Here is a 16,173-nt window from a genome sequence, read left to right on the forward strand (position 1 = left end):
GGCAAGGTGCCTTTTATGTCATGTGCCAAACTACTAGCTTATTTTATGCACTAGTCTGTCATATCCTTGCTTCCCTCTTCCATTAGATTGGCTATTATGTAGTTATGTTACTAATCTGTTTAATATTTTGAGAGAAAGTGAAAAGGTTAATATCACCTATTTAAAGCCATTAGTCCATAAATCCTCTCTGAGACTGTAATTACCCACTTTTTAACATTTTTCTTGGCAGAATCCTGTGGATTGATGGATTTGTGGAAGTTTTGGAGATCAAAGATAATAAAATGCCTCAATGGTCAAATGATTTGTGATAGATTTGGATTTTATTCTTCATAGTACATCCTTATCCTCTCAGATGCATAGCATTAAGCTAAAGAATATTGACAGAGTACTTAAAACAATCACTTAGCCAATATTGTAAACCTCCCTTAAATTCCTTTACCAATACTCCTAGAAGGGTAGAATTCTTTTGCTATTTGTTGGCTTATGCTTTTGTCAAAGAGAGAGTGGAGCACAACCTGTCCATTTGGTCCCAATCTTGGAAGTATTTATGAATGGCTCTCAATCTTTTTAATAAAAAATTGGTTTGTCCCTTATGATCCAAAAAGGTGGTTCACAACAACCTGGAAATGTGATGGGATGACAAGGATGCCTGTGTTACTGCTAACTTATTAACACTTTAACACAGTAAACATCAAGAGATTATTCAATGATAGCAGTCCACTTTGCGACACTAGAGCCATAAAATTCCAACCTGTGAAGAATCCAATAATGGATATAGAAAAGTTATGTCTGGATTATAGACCATATCGAACATAATCACTTTTTGACTAGAGGAGAACAAGTTGGCAGTAGAGTACAAATCAGAAACTTTGTTATATCAGTAAAGCATTTGATTGGATGCTGCATATGCATTAGATGAGCATTATTACCCAAATGAAGACAAGTTTAGTAACAGAAGATGAACTATGCTCTGATATAATGGAGAATTCATAGTACTAATTATTCCACTGATACTTTTTACACCGAGGAAACAAGAATTTAACCTTGTAATGCTTCTGTGAAACACACAACTGCCATCAACACCAGATATATATAAGATGACAAGTTTTACTGTCACATTAAACAATGATGCCCTTGAACTAAGGCAATCATCCATATTGGTCCATACTGAAAGTGACTTTGCTAGTCATAGTATTAAATTTTCAATAAAATCCATCTGAGTGTTCATTCTTCAAAATTTCTCAACCTTTCTCTAAAATATAACTTCAGAATATTGTTTTTCTTTGTACTGATCAAACAAAAGTTCCGGAAAAGTTGGCATCAGGACTCTGGGATCAAAGTATGTCAAGCATTTATTAAAAGGAAGAAAACACTCAAAAGAATAAAAATTAATTAATTAATTAATTAATTAAAAACTTAGAATTTTCCTGAAGCAAGTTTCTAATGACTACAGTTTGCTTCTGGGGTTCATGGTTTCTCCTATCACCCAGTCTCAAGTACACCATTGATTCAAGTTACATCTTCTGTTTCTCGATTAATCAATAAAGCTACCACTAGCTGAGTTCCTAGACGACATCTTTGCCATTGTATCTGAGCTCATTAATGCGTGACATTTGTTGCAATTCATAATGCCACACCTTATTGGATTCCCTATAATTGATCAAAGAAAAGATGCTGTTGTAAGAAGGTGAAAGCACCACAAAAATGTTAAAACTGGAGAAGCATTGTTAGGTCCCCATTAACTATCTGAAGGGAGTATAGATGATGAAGAAGAATCCATGTCTAACTGGTCAGAAATAAATAGATAGCATATGAAGAAAAACCTATTATGCATGTGCTATTCAAATCCTGCATATATCTTGTTTATTCTAAATCACGTAGCATTAGATGAGGAATCTTAGAATCTACTGAGACTCTTGAAAGATTTATTAGATAATATTAGGCACTTCCTACTTGTACCAACACGAATACATAGATAGAAAGAATTACAAAATAGATGTAAATATATCCTATTATCATGTTTTAACAAAATTCTGTGGGTTCCATGATAATTACCTGACAATCAGGAACTATATCTAAACCTGTTTTTTCTGATATCTCAAGATAATGAAGATTCACGAGTATCATAGAGAGGAGTAAGAGGGCAACAAGCCCACATGGGCCAAATCCCAAAATGTCATACACTAAAAGTTCTGCTTGAAAAACAGCACAGATGAAGTGTTGGAATACAAAAGAATACAACTGCCTGGCACTGCAGTTAGTTGACCATAGCTCTAGAACAGAACCCATTAACTAATATCTGCATGTTTGACCAGCAATAATAGAAAATCAATCACCTTTCACCTTATTGCTACTGAAAACTTCTTATGTTGATTTCAAAGAGAACTTTTTGCTTCTGAAAACTACCTAGGTTGATTTAGAGAGAGCCTCTTCTGACGGAATCTCCAATGTTGCTCCAGCATGTTCTTTACTAGGCTTTACAACTGCAATTGTAAATATAGGCAATTAGAGAAAAGAACATTCAATAACTGCAGAGCCAGGATAAAGAAACGAGGTTTGACCTAAGAATCAAATCAATGGAAGGTCAACAGACAATAATATTCTACCATGTAAACTGGCTTTCCTACCTACAATTGACACAGGACACTAAAAATACTAAAGAGAAACCAAACCAATAGAAGGTCAAAAGATAATAATTTTCTACCATGTGAACAGGTAGTGATACCTGCCATTGACACAAGACAGTAAAAGACTAAATATGAAGCGTAATGAATTGTATCATATATAATTATTAGACCATTAGGCTACAATGCGACCTATTATAGCTATTCCTTTGCAACTAACCTTGTTCCAAAGGTAGAGCGCAAAAAGATATTTACTATTTAAAACTTCTCTTCCTTTCTTTCTAATATTTATCCAAAAAAAAATCTCCATTCTCCAATTATGGATCATGACCAATTTCAAGTTTGTTACTGAGATAATGAAGTCTCCAGGTTCTTCATTTACCACGTTGTATATAAGTTGTTAGTTGTCAATGTAGAAATTCAGGCATATAAGTTATACTAGTCTAGAGTAAGCTCCCTTCGCATGACATGTCCTTTGGAAATTAGTGATAAACTTCCAAGAGGGAAAGAAGTAGTTGTGGTTGGTCTTCCTTGTAAGTTTTGGTTAGCCCAATGGAGAAATTGTAATAGAGTCCATAGTTCAAATCACTCAATATAGATAGGGAGAGAATTTAGGCATGTACAAAGAAGAGTTGTACAAAAGAAGAAGAAGAGAAGTGACACTAGAGAAGTGCCATTAGACACAGGCATTGTTCGATGAGGATCAAATCCATTTCTCCGTGTGTTTGTCTCTTGAATTACTCTCTAGAGGCTCTCTACTTTATTTCGTCCGACTATTATGGATTAATGTGATATCTCAATTCGAATATACAATTGGCACCTTAGCCAGCTTAAAGCCCTAATTCCAGAGCCTATACTTTCTTCAATCGGAGGAAAACGGAAAATTTTACTCGTAATGTATCAACTGCCATAAGAAAAATAGAGATCTTTCCGTGAAATATCTTACCGAATCCACCGGAGTCACTGCGCTGGGCTTGGACGATCATGTGGGAGATGAAGTGGGAGGCCTCGCGCGCCTCGTCGACGAGCCTCCTCACCTCCTCCGCCGCCGCCACGTGGCGGTTCTCCTCGAACCGCCGCCGGATCTCCTTCGCTGACTCCGTCATCATCATCGCGTCGCCAGCAAACGTCCTACGCGTCGCCCGCAGCAGCGCCCGGTACGCCCCCAGCGCCTCCGCAACCGCCGCCATCTCGACTCGTCTCGCCAAAACGGAGCGACTCCAAAGCCCCCCCTTTTCTCGCAATTCCAGTCGGCCCAGGTTTAGATAAATGGGCTTATTCCTTTGGATACTATTCCTTGCATAAATGCGCTACACCTATTGGTGTTATACTAATTTTGCCATTAAAAAGACCAAAGGTTACAAAACGTAGCATTCTTAAGCCATCCATCTTCAATTCTTTATCCACCCAACAATGCATTTAGATTCATTCTCTAACCTTCTCAGGGGTGTCTCTAATTTTCTGGACCTCCCTCGCGTTAATGATGCTCTTATCTTGCTGATATGCAAATTTTGTATATTGCTAGCTAGTTATCAATCATATACGTGATCATTAGTCAGAGTTAATCAACTAAATTTTCTTTGAGAAGGTAAAGATATTTTAATAATAAACTAAATTTTCTTTCTTTTCTAACCTCCAAAATATATGGATAAACATATCATATGGCTAATCATGTGGCTTACACCTAACAACTTATAGATAGAAAAATAATAAAAATCTAATGAAATAAGTGTTTGAGAAATTGTCAATAGTTAGTCTATCTGTCATAAAAAAAAGGTTTAGAAAGTTAAGTGAAATAGTTTAAAAAATCAAAGTATAATTATCCCTCTAATTTATTCATAATATTTTTTCTCGCTTATTTTGAAATTTCATCGACACATATGGCCCTATTATCATGTCATATCCTAAGGTCTACACATGCACCTACTATCACGTCCCAATTCTTGTCTCATAATATTGAGGTAAATTTGTATTTAACACTGTCTTTAAATGTATTTATATTTTACGCTATCTATTTTTATTATTTATAAATTAAGTCTTATATTTTTATTAATCATGTGTAGAAAATACCAAGATATTAGTCTTGTTAGTTAAATTTAACTAAAACACTAGGTTAAGTTAACTATACTAAAAATATTATAAAAATATCCTTAGCTAAGTCATATTTACCAGACTTATACTAACTCAATCAAACTAAATCCAATTTAACCTAATACAACCCATCCAATTCAACCTAATACAAACCCAACCTCTATCCTAACTCCTCCACGGTCTGATTTGAATATATCATGGTCATAAAAGCCATCCCTACTCTTTATCATCCCCACCTCCCTCTTTGGAATCTAGAACTCTAGCAAGATCCACCGACCTTTGCTACCATCTTTGATCAGCATCACTATCGAGCAAAAGACCTCTTTCGTACAATGATGCCACAGGAAGGGATTTGGATTTTGATGGAGAATCATCGATGAAAGAGAGTGAGCAACGGACCACCGAAGACGTTGTAGAAGTCATCTTGGTATAGCGCAGAAATACTGAGGAGGTCGCCAAAGACTGTACTAGTAGAATTCGATGTGGCTCAATCGAAATGAAGAAGGTGTGCCATCATTGCCAACCACTAGGCAAGAGATGTGGATAGCAAAGTAGTAGCTCCGACCAGGGAGTGGATGTTACCGAAAATTTTGAGTACAAGGAGGGTGAAGTTTGATGAAGCCCCGACTAGGGAACGACGATCTAATACTTATTTGATTGTGCTCTAAAAGAGAGAAAAGAGAAAAAGAAAGTAAGAACATTTTAGTTATTTTTAAAAAGGTTAATTAATAAAAAAATTATGATATAAATGGTCTTAGCGTAAATCTAATTAAAAGTATTTTCTACTCATATTTAATAAAAATATAAAGTTTGATTTAGAAAGAGTAGAAATTTTCCTAAATATTGAACTCCATTGTTCCCTTCTTTTCCCACTTTTCCGACTACCGAAGGCCGAAAGAACGCATAGGTAATCGAGTATTGCTTTGGGTACTTCCAATGTCATTTCTTATGACATCTCGATCTTTAGTATGCTCTTCCTCATCTCCAACTTTATTACTCCTTTACCATTCACCAAACTACCCATTCGCACGACTTTCTATTCGAAGTTCAAAGTTCAAACTCCCGATGCAACGTACGAGGCAAAACCCCACCTATTTCCCTACCTCTCCTATCGCAGGAATTTCCTACAAATATGAAACTAAGTTTCTAATCGCCCAGTCAAGTGCTGCCAACTACTAAATGTACTAAATTCCTATAACTAAAGCTGCATAGTATTTCTCCCTCCACTCTCCACGACTCTCTTTTCCCACTTATACCCTCACGATCTCCCCCCTACGACCCTCTTCTCTCTCAAAGAGTCAAGTCTCACTCAATTCCAAATACGAGGAAAAGAGAACAGAGAAGCGAAGAGACGAGAAAGCATACGATGGCGATGATGGAAGAAGGCCGAGGAGCCGCACCTCACGGGATCCTTCTCGCTGTCGTGATCGGCGTCGTCGTCGCTGTCCCTTTCTTGATCGGCGACGGCGGCGAGGCGATCACCGATGCGATCTCGGAGATCCTGAGCCCCGTCGGCCTCCTCCTCCTCCCGCTCATCCTCGTGCTCGCGATCCGCTTCCTCTCCTCGGATCGGGGCACCGCCCTCTCCGGCATCTTCTCCCTCGGAGGATCGCCGGACTCCATCCACCGCGTCGGCGGATCCCCCGTCGGCGTCGCCCTCGCGCTCCTCCTCATACTCTTCCTCCTCTATAACCGCATCTCCCTCTTCGGCGGCGGCGGCGACGACGACGAGTAACAACAAGCCAGGGAGGGGAGGATGCGGCAGATTCCCTTTTTGCCCTTCCCCATGGTACGAGATGCGAGGATGTCTTCGTCATTTCGAAGGAGCCACAGTTTTGAAATTACCGAGGTACCCCTCTTTTCCGTGTTTGGTGGGAACTCGGAAGTGATGGGAGCAAGCAGGGGCATCTCGTCTTTTTCGTTTAGTGACTTAATCTGATGCCTTTTTGTAATTTCTTCTTCTTTTTTGTCGTAGTTTGTACATGCCGGTGGGCCCATTGAAAGGTAGGAACTAGCAATCAATTATGTCTGTTCTGACTCTCTCGTGCTTCGAAGTCGTTTTAATTTCTTAAAGTATAATTCTGGTACTTTTTGGTCATTTTAGTCTGTTAATAATAATTTCGGTAGCTTTTGTTTGGTTGACGACGTTTGGAACCCTGTCCTTTTAATTATTCGCAACTTATACCCTCTACCAACGACTTTTTACCTACTGTGAGGATGCTTGCTAGAAAATATCATATTTGAGGTACTTTATTTATCCTGAATTACTGGTTAATTATAAGTTACAAAATAGTCGTAATATTGTAACATTTTCTAAGAGAGCAAAGCTAGATAAGCTCGTGCAGCTCTGATGGCTGGAAATCGCTGTTAGCGTGACACCTGCCTGCTCACCATTGGTTGACAAACCGGCTAAATGTTTTTACTTTAGCTATTGGTTGGTGTGGCAATCCCGGGCATGAGGTACGGCGCCTGCTTGTAACACGTGGATCTGCCCCCCCCTTCATGACCGCCTTATGGATCTACCCCGAGAAAGAATCCAATGCTTGCCGGTAAAATATAATATACTTAATTTCCCAGATAACTAAATATTTATCTAGGGTGGTTGTGAAATAAATTACAAAATACAACAACTTTAGTAGATGGGTAGGTATTTTGCGCATGACCAAGGAGGTCGTGGGTTTAATTTTTACTCTAAATAATATTTTGAAGAAATTATTTAATTATTAATGTTGATGGTTTAGCGGCTTAGTTCGATTCAGTTGATGGTTCGACAATACGGTTAGCTTTGATAAACAGTTTAATAATATAATGACTTAGAGTAGATCTCAGCGGCGTTTAATTTGGAGCAATTGTTCAGTGACGCATATATAGCTTGAAGCCTAAACTAGGTAGCTAAAAGTTCGGTGGAACCTAAGTCTATATATCTATAGAGAGTTAGCTCTTTATCTAGCCCAAATTTAGCCTTCAGACTCATAAATGATCAAAATAAATAAATTGAGATGAAAATTTTCCAAATAGTTATTCATTAATACATTATAGATAGCCTGGTATACATATTAAGAGAGATAGAACGATGATTTTTTAACATAAGCTCAATAATTAATTATAATAGTAAAAAACAACATTGCAAGGAAAAAAATCCTAATAAAACTTACATTATAGTATTTTATTTTTAAATTATTTTATAAATAATATATTTTATTAAAAATATAATAGTAGTCAAATATAAATATTATTTAATATATAATATGATTAAATATATTTATTAAAATTGATATTAATGATTAAATATTTTATAATATAATTCAACATCTAATAATATTCAACACATAATATTAAAGTTGATTTTTAATTGAATAGAATGTGAACTAAATTTAGTATATTATTTTGATGTTTAATGTCTTAGAATTGTCTTATATTTTTATACTTTACTATAGCAAATATTAAGACATTACAATTAGATACTTATAGACATGCATATTATATTATGTTGATTCGGCGATAATTAACGAAAATTAAAAAAAGTTAAAAAAAAAGGCTCAATATTAGAATTAGGAAGCAGCTAAAGAGGCGGTGAGGAAGAGCCACTCCGCCAGCGAAGAAGACCTGGAACTATTTATAGTGTTGTTACGCACCATCTCAGAGGGTTAGTGGAGCTATGGGCTGGGCCGAGTGCTGGCCCAATAAGAAATCCTAGTTAGCTTACGTGGGCTCTTAATTGGGCCGCACTGTATTTGAAACCCTAACCCGAATTCAACAGTCCAGATGACGTACGCGAATCTTAAAGCAGCCGAGGTCTTTATATACCCTTCTCCTCACCCGAGTTGATCCAAAAGGCCCATCCCCTAACCTTCGAACCAGACGACTCTTTTGAGAAATCCGCCGTCGAGTTCGTCTCCTAGGTTGGTCTCTCTCAACAACGACGCCCTAATCTCTCGATCTTTTTTTGCCTCTTCCTTTTTCTAAAACTTAGGGCTTCTCCCATAAAGACTCGATCTTGCTTCTTTTTAATGGTGTTCTGACGAAGAGATCTATCTTGGTGATCCTACCCTGAAGTTTCTTTATTTGGTTCTTCTTCTTTTTTTCTTTTTCTTTTTAATTTTGGGATTGCAGGAAATATGAGTAGGCGCTCGAGCCGAACACTTTACGTGGGTAACCTCCCTGGAGACATTCGTGAGAGAGAGGTCGAGGATCTGTTTTACAAGGTCCGTTCTTGAACAATGTACTTTTTTTAATTGTTATTTCATATTTGAGGAGTTGGATATTGAGAGAAAAATTATCATCTTCTTAATTGCGCCGCGTAACTGTTCGACCCTATTTAGATTTAATAGGATTGAAATATCTGGAGTTACTTCTTGGCCCAAGAAGTGATCAACACCATCTCCTTTTACTGACGACACTCTAGAGACTTGCTTATGTGAAAGATTTGCATTCTAGAATGTGATATATTCAATGTTTGGACTACTTCTTTTGCTCCATGAAGATTTATGGTGGTCCTGCCTAGTAAAGATTATCTTCTTTGTTAGGACGACCTCTTGGAATTGCCAACTGTTGATAATGTTAGGTATTGCCTTATTGGTGCTCTTTAGGAGAGATGTATCTGTGGTTGCTGATGTTTTTAATGAAAACTTTTGTATATAGAAATTGAATATTTGATGGTGGAATTGGTCATATGTAGAACAGATTGGTTGATGAATCAATGTCTTTGACACCTAATGTGTGTGCATTAACACATCTAATTGGTTTTCGTGGAAGGGGTTGTATTGTAGCTCCTTATCTGGAGATTTATGGTAATTGAATACAAATATATTTCAATGAGAGGAAAAAACAATCTTATATTAATCTCTTGCCAGATTTTTAGTGACTGATTCTAGGTTAAAGATATCTACAGTCTGGATGAGATATACTCCATCGGCACATGTGGAGCATTAAAATTTGTTGAATTATGTTTAAACTTGATATTTCATATAATAATTATGTTAACTGTCTGTATTCTCTGTCTTTTTTCCCAAATAATTTATTCTGTTGCAGACTTTAGTCGCTTTTACCCTGCTTGTACATATTGCTTTCTGTCAAAAAGAACAAATATAATGAAACAAAGTTAGATTCATCTCCTACATATTGTTTTAAATTTGTAATGACTGATTCTGGCTTCCTTTTTCTTTCCTACCTAAGAAGTAAGAACTGATTGTGATATATAGGATAAATATTTAATAGGAATTTGGCTAGTCCTATATGATGATAGCTTTTCTTTTGCCGATGGAATATACCCAAGTATAATTCCTTTTCCCAGTTCAGTGCATGTTTCATAGTATTTTGTGCTGCTTTCATTTAAAGAAAACTATTCCTAAGAGCTCATTGCTCTCGTGGTGCTCTGTATTGTACTTGCCAGTTGCTATATTTCCCTATAAAGGTCATGAGTGAGAATTCTAGTATTTAATGTGGACTTGATAGGGCATGCCAAGTTGATGTATTTTGTTCTTTTATGCACATTTTTTAAGAGCTCTATGGAATGATTTTGTTCTATATCTTGAGGGGATCCTTATTATTTATTTTCCTTATTTGCAAATTTAGTAATGTTTGATGTTTTTGTTAATATTTGATAATATACTGTAACACTGGATGTTGGAATTCTATTAGCAAGATTCTAAAAGTTTGTAGGTGGTAGGCAACCAAGGCAGGAGATGCACTTAGGAACATGGCAACTGTGTAAATTTAGATGCCAAGACTGCTTAGGTGAACTATAATATATAGTGGGGGAGGGGGATATAATTTTTTCTTGTGGGAGGATGTTGTGAACTTGTATAGAAAACCGTTCTTTCTAATGATCTACGTATACAAGATTTATTTTCCCGTAGCATAAATCTTCAAGCAGTAGGCCATTTATGTGTCAAAAAGAGTTAAATAATATCATAATCACTCTTTCTTCTATTTGCATATGTAACTCAAAGTTTATTGAATGTGGATATGCAGTATGGACCAATTGTTGATATTGATTTGAAGATTCCTCCGAGGCCACCTGGTTATGCATTTGTCGAGGTAATGCTATCTTCGGAAACACATGTGATCCTTAAATTGAGACTCTATGAAGAAGCCATGTTCTTGTAGTTGGCAATTTTATCACTTGTTTTGGATTCCATATGCTATTATAGAACCAGAGCATTAGTATACTACTGTAGTAAGTGAGTTTATATATTAGCAGTTCTACTTGCTTTTGAAATGTTTGAATATATGGATCTTGTATGTTGATAGTTGCATCTTGTTTATTGGATATGTCTATTTTGACTATTGCAGTTTGAAGATGCTCGTGATGCTGAAGATGCTATACGTGGTCGTGATGGATATAATTTTGATGGCCACAGATTACGAGTAGGCACAAATACATTGTGTCATATATCTTAAGCATTTGGTTTACAATTTTATTTTCTTTCCTAAACTTCTACATTTATATGCAGGTGGAACTTGCGCATGGCGGAAGGGGCCAGTCTTCATCCTACGATCGCCATAGCAGCTACAGCAGTGGGGGACGTCGCGGTGGTGTCTCTAGGCGCTCCGAATATCGTGGTATGTTATTTGTTAAATTTGATTACACCAATTCTTTTTTTTTTCATGTATGTGGTGCTGGTTTATATTCTTTTTTCTTTTGTGTTGACCCATGCAGTTCTAGTGTCTGGTCTACCTTCTTCTGCTTCATGGCAAGACCTAAAGGTCTGTTCCGTGTTCATAAGTTCATGCTTACAATATATATATTTTTTATTTGCTAATTTTAATATTCATATCTTTAGGACCACATGCGGAAAGCTGGTGATGTTTGTTTCTCTGAAGTGTTCCGTGAGGGTGGAGGTCAGCTGCAGTAAACTTTTTATAAATTCTTTGCTTATTTTCTCATTTTGATACTTGTTGAAGTATTTGAACTTGAGAGCTATTTGTGGATCACACATTTGGTGGTTGTTCATCATTCTTGTTGTGCAAGGATTGAAATAAATCATTAATGTACCAATTCTCTTTTGGGATAGTTTTATCTGCTGCTCACTTTCAGGAGGTTTTAAAACACATTTGGATAGAATTTTAGCTTTAGCCAGTTGTGACTGGGGGAGAAAAGGGTTAGGGATTTGGAATTTCTATATCCTCAGATATGGTGATTGGGATTCTTAGTTGTTCTATTTTAAATTGTGTTTTAGACTTTAATTTGGTTTGGGCATTTCTGAATACTAATTGAGGATGGCGTGGCAAAGAGGTTAACTTTACTGGAATGAAGTCAATATCATATAAAACCTGAAGGTTGGTTTGCTGGTAGACAATAGGGTCCATTATTGGTACTTTTAAGTTTTAACATAGGTCCCTTGAAGGGAGACACATTGAGCTGCATGAATTGCAGTTCAATACCTTTGAATTGTAGAGATTTCTAGTTAAATTGAGTTTTTCTCTTAGAGCTTCCTTTAAATTGAGTACTTTTGCTTTTAGAGTCTTTATAGTTGCATTTGAAGTTTCTATGATTTGCATGCCAAACTATTCTTGATGATTTCATCTTAATGGGATAAGGCTTGGATATATTGCTTTTTCTTTGATATTGTTGGGACATGCTGTTTTGGTTTTTCTTTGTAACTACTTGTAATCTTTCATGTTTAACCTGTTGTTATACTTTTTAGTTTTTACCATGTTAGTAATGGTTTATCAAATGGTTCTACAGGTACTACAGGTATTGTAGACTATACAAACTATGATGATATGAAGTATGCGGTGGGTTGATTTTTCTTTTCTGCCTATGCTTTAAAGTAGTTGCAGATCTACTCTTTCTCTGAACCGTTCACTCTCTGGAGTTTGCGCTCCACTTATGACCTATTATGACTTATATGACTAACAAAGATAATATCTTTTTTTAGTTTTACTTCTACCATTGTTGGTGTTCGGTAGTGCCTCTTGTAGTGATTGTTATCCTTCTTTGCAGATTAGGAAGCTCGATGACTCAGAATTCCGGAATGCGTTTTCCCGGGCATACATAAGGGTATGATAATTTTTTTTTATTATAGTTCACTTCTGTAGCATGTGTAAGTTCTGGAACATTCTTAGGCGGTATCTATTACTATGTTGTAGGTGAAGGAGTATGATTCCAAGCGAAGCCTATCCAGGAGCAGAAGCCGTAGCCGATCCTACTCAAAAAGCCGAAGCCCAAGCCGCAGTCGCAGCTACAGCAGGAGCAAGAGCCCAAGGTCTGGTGGAAAATTTTCTCCTTGTTACAAGTGGATGAACTTTTAATGTGATTTGAATGTGTTCTGCAGTAAGTCTCCGAAGGCAAAGCCGGCACGCCGTTCCTTATCACGATCTCGATCAAGATCTGCTTCACCCCATCCACGTTCAGGGTCAAAAGGACGCTCTTTGTCAAGGTATAGTTTGCATTAAACTAGTTCCAAGCAGTGTTACTTTCTGTAGTCAATGAGATATGGTAAATGATTAAGTTTCATGCTATTTCCTGTTTCTGATTGGAAAGTAATGTTTTGTACCCATTCTTTCTTGTTTCCTAGTGAGCAGTTTTTAGGATATGAAGAATTTTAATAAATAACATGCATTGTTAAGTTCAGTTAGATTTGTTTAGATTTTTTGGATAGAGAACCATATTAGGAGGCAAAGGTAATTTATTCTAAAATGATGTTGCATTTGGAAAAAAATTAGAGAAGGAAAGAATCAATGTTGAATATGCTGAAATACTCATGATTATTCAATCTGAGTCCCACTTACTTCCTTGACTGCTAAAGAACCTATATAAATTAATTTGGGTTTGGAAAAGCTGCTATCAGTGGTATATAGTATTTTTACCTTAGCTTAACAATGGACTTACATTTGTCTGCTAATAATTTTCCTCGTAGGTAGTCTGTAGTCATTTTGGACTGACTAGACACTTCCAATCTTTAAAACATCCTAAACATTTTGTACAAATATTAGAAGATCACTAATGACCAAGAGTTGGACACCATTTCTTTGATAAGTGCTGTATCTTGGAGACCAAAGATTTATATCTTACAAATCTTCTGATCAATGTGTACATGAAGCAAGCTGTGGATGTGTATTAGTGTGAAAGGGCTCGCTCTTGATGGGTATACCTTATTTGAATTCGGAGTAATTTGTAAAAAAATTGTGTAGTCCGGCTTTTTCTTTGTTCCACATGATTCCAATTTAAAGGCAACTTGTTATATACATATGGCTATTATAACTTAGTTAACCACTGCTTTTTTGGTCAAAATGTACAATTGCCTGTACATTAGCTGTTGATACTTTGTTAATTACTTGCTTTTTTTCATCCCTGGTCAGAAATTTTCATTTAATTTGTTTTTTTTCAGTCACTAGTAAAATTGAATGCCGTTGGTTTTTTTGGCATTCAGAAATTGATTTGTTTTTAGATCTTTCACCCTTCTGGTTGTGCCACTTCTATTTTTCAGTTTTTGGTTCTGCAAGTGCAAAATTTATTCTCGTTTTTGGGATTGGACTGGTTTCTTGTTGGATGTGTCTTGATGATGCCTACTTGTAGTCATAGGTGGCTGTGGTTTCTCTGCAAGTTTGTATGCTTGCATCCAGATTGCTTTCGTCCGAGTGTTGGAGGATAATTAGAACGTGCTAAGCTGTCTAGTTATCATCTTGTGTTTTTGAAGATTCCCTTGTTTGTTTGTTAGATTTGGGCTTATGCGGCGATATGGGGTGCATATTAGGATCTTGATGATGGGATTTGGTCCATTTGCATACAGCTCTTTGGTTGTCTGAGGTATGCTGATTCATAGATGAGCAGCTCTGGAAACCTAAAAAGCATCTTAATTTCTTTACCTTATTGGCTGTATTGATAACCGTCAGAGCTCACTGGGGGCAGAAAGGATGGTTTCAATAGTAGAGCTGGATTGTCATGAACTAAATGGAGTGAGGCACATCAATTCAGTGGTAATAACAAGTATTGCCATTTCTTCTCCAACATCACTACAATATAGGAGTTGCGCTAAGGATTCAGGATGTCTTTACTGGTGGTACAATCAAAATATTACTCTTGCTCGGCCTCTCTAAGTTCTTAAAAGAATTAATTTCTTTGTCCCCTAGGCCTTGGCTCTATAACATCAAAATGCCAGTTGTTTTGGAGTCAAGATTTATTTGCCCACCCACCTACCTACCTACCTACCTTTACTTTGGTTGGAACTTCTACGCATGATTCATAATTAAGAAATAATTGCTTCTGAAGATTCTTGAGTTCTTTTCTCTTTACATATGGTTACTCTGACGTGGAAGAGGCGTCGAGGCTTTTGGATCAAGCTGTTAAAGCAGCGTTCTGGATATTGAATTCGGTTGTTTCTGGAACTTTTTGCAGATCACGGTCGAGATCCAAATCCCCTAATGCTTCTGTAAGTTGCATCTTTTGGCCGGCAACTTAATTGTTCCAAATTCTTTTGTTCAACTAACTTTTGTTATGCAGCCTCCTCCTGGCAAATCAGCAAGTCCAAGCCCCAGGAAAAGAAGCCCTAGCAGGAGCAGGAGTCCATCGCTCTCTCGTTCGCCTGCTGTAAAAGCATACATTCCTAGTAGTTTAGCTGTTCTAGTGCTACAAAATTTTGTTGCTTCTTTCTAACACATCGCACTTTTACAGGCGAAATCTGAATGAAGCTGGCACTCTCATCCAAGATGTCCCAGATTGCCCGGATCACTAATGTTGAAATTTATCGGCTATTTCTTTTACTCTGCAGTTGCAGTAACTTCTGTTTATGATTAGCTATATCAGATTGAAGTTGGGATAATGATGTAACTTAACTCGGTGGCAGAATGCTTATTTAACTTTTCTAGGTACTGCTAAGTACTATGTTTGGTTATCATGTTATATGATCAATGAATGACGTTAGACATTTGGAGTCTTATAATGCTTCTTTCATTAATTAATTTTTACCCAGCCACTATCTTTATGAGATTGTGGAAAGTATGAGAAATTTTTTTTCCCGTAGCATTATATCTGGAATTAGAGGGTGCTTGCACTTTTTAAGTCCAAAGTTACGATGATATGCTTTCCAAAGTTGGAACTTTCCCTTGAAGTTGGCTAAAAGTTTGCCACCTTAATGCAGCATGTGTTTTTCCGCCATTTGATCTTCGGCTAAAAAGATATGATTTTGAGTGTAGTATTGCTACTTGGGCATCTAATCGCGTTACGTTACCATATGAGAACCCTAAAAAGTTGGAATAGTTGGATTAATTTAGCTGTTGAGAACAAAATTTCAGGGATAAAATGTATCCCGCTCTCCGCTATCTGTGGGAAAGAAAAAGCGAACACTTCAATTAACTACTTAAATCGAAGTTGATGTTTCTTTTTGCAGTTTCTATCAGCATCCAGGGTGAGGGTGAGGTGAATGCATGGCTTTGAAGTGAAGCTGCGAGCTCCGCGTCGAAAAGCGAAGCGAGCCGCGCTCATCTTCCGTTTATCTCGGGAGGCCTCTACGGG

General features: G+C 36.9%; 3 protein-coding genes across 6 annotated transcripts; 2 read left to right on the plus strand and 1 right to left on the minus strand.

The window, feature by feature from the left end:
• Positions 1-2,104: 2,104 nt before the first annotated feature.
• Positions 2,105-3,954, minus strand: LOC140791404 (mitochondrial zinc maintenance protein 1, mitochondrial). The gene is made up of 2 exons (XM_073141961.1): positions 3,571-3,954; positions 2,105-2,483 (listed from the first exon to the last, which is right to left on the minus strand). Exons 1-2 carry the CDS (start codon positions 3,812-3,814, stop codon positions 2,407-2,409), a joined length of 321 nt encoding a protein of 106 aa, XP_072998062.1. The 5' UTR covers positions 3,815-3,954; the 3' UTR covers positions 2,105-2,406.
• Positions 3,955-5,936: 1,982 nt separating this feature from the next.
• LOC140791405 (uncharacterized) lies at positions 5,937-6,813 on the plus strand. The gene has a single exon (XM_073141962.1). The coding sequence runs from the start codon at positions 6,082-6,084 to the stop codon at positions 6,448-6,450; it is 369 nt and encodes a 122-aa protein (XP_072998063.1). The 5' UTR covers positions 5,937-6,081; the 3' UTR covers positions 6,451-6,813.
• Positions 6,814-8,545: 1,732 nt separating this feature from the next.
• LOC140790792 (serine/arginine-rich splicing factor SR30-like) lies at positions 8,546-15,586 on the plus strand. Of its 4 annotated transcripts, XR_012109445.1 has the most exons (16): positions 8,547-8,617; positions 8,829-8,920; positions 10,689-10,754; positions 11,010-11,084; positions 11,171-11,279; positions 11,377-11,423; positions 11,501-11,558; positions 12,406-12,455; positions 12,664-12,720; positions 12,810-12,925; positions 12,995-13,099; positions 14,381-14,469; positions 14,556-14,722; positions 15,058-15,091; positions 15,163-15,249; positions 15,334-15,586. XR_012109445.1 is itself a non-coding variant. In XM_073141055.1 (14 exons), the coding sequence occupies exons 2-14, from the start codon at positions 8,834-8,836 to the stop codon at positions 15,346-15,348; spliced, it is 906 nt and encodes a 301-aa protein (XP_072997156.1). In that variant the 5' UTR covers positions 8,546-8,617; positions 8,829-8,833; the 3' UTR covers positions 15,349-15,586. The 4 variants fall into 4 exon arrangements, 1 of the variants encoding a protein (XP_072997156.1); XR_012109444.1 differs by having other exon boundaries at positions 14,556-15,091; XR_012109446.1 differs by lacking the exon at positions 14,556-14,722.
• The last annotated feature ends 587 nt before the right edge of the window (positions 15,587-16,173 follow it).

The sequence above is a fragment of the Typha latifolia genome, chromosome 6, assembly GCF_019914945.1.
Source record: "Typha latifolia isolate L0001 chromosome 6, TyphaL0001v2, whole genome shotgun sequence".
Taxonomy (NCBI): Eukaryota; Viridiplantae; Streptophyta; class Magnoliopsida; order Poales; family Typhaceae; genus Typha; species Typha latifolia.

Bases quoted from the DNA above. Each gene is read 5' to 3' on its own strand.
- LOC140790792 (XM_073141055.1), top strand. From the start codon at position 8,834: ATGAGTAGGCGCTCGAGCCGAACACTTTACGTGGGTAACCTCCCTGGA. The intron at 11,559-12,405 runs GTCAGCTGCAGT...ATGGTTCTACAG, and splicing joins AGTGTTCCGTGAGGGTGGAG to GTACTACAGGTATTGTAGAC. The intron at 15,092-15,162 runs GTAAGTTGCATC...TTTGTTATGCAG, and splicing joins CCAAATCCCCTAATGCTTCT to CCTCCTCCTGGCAAATCAGC.
- LOC140791404 (XM_073141961.1), bottom strand. From the start codon at position 3,814: ATGGCGGCGGTTGCGGAGGCGCTGGGGGCGTACCGGGCGCTGCTGCGG. The intron at 2,484-3,570 runs GTAAGATATTTC...TTACAATTGCAG, and splicing joins CAGTGACTCCGGTGGATTCG to TTGTAAAGCCTAGTAAAGAA.
- LOC140791405 (XM_073141962.1), top strand. From the start codon at position 6,082: ATGGCGATGATGGAAGAAGGCCGAGGAGCCGCACCTCACGGGATCCTT.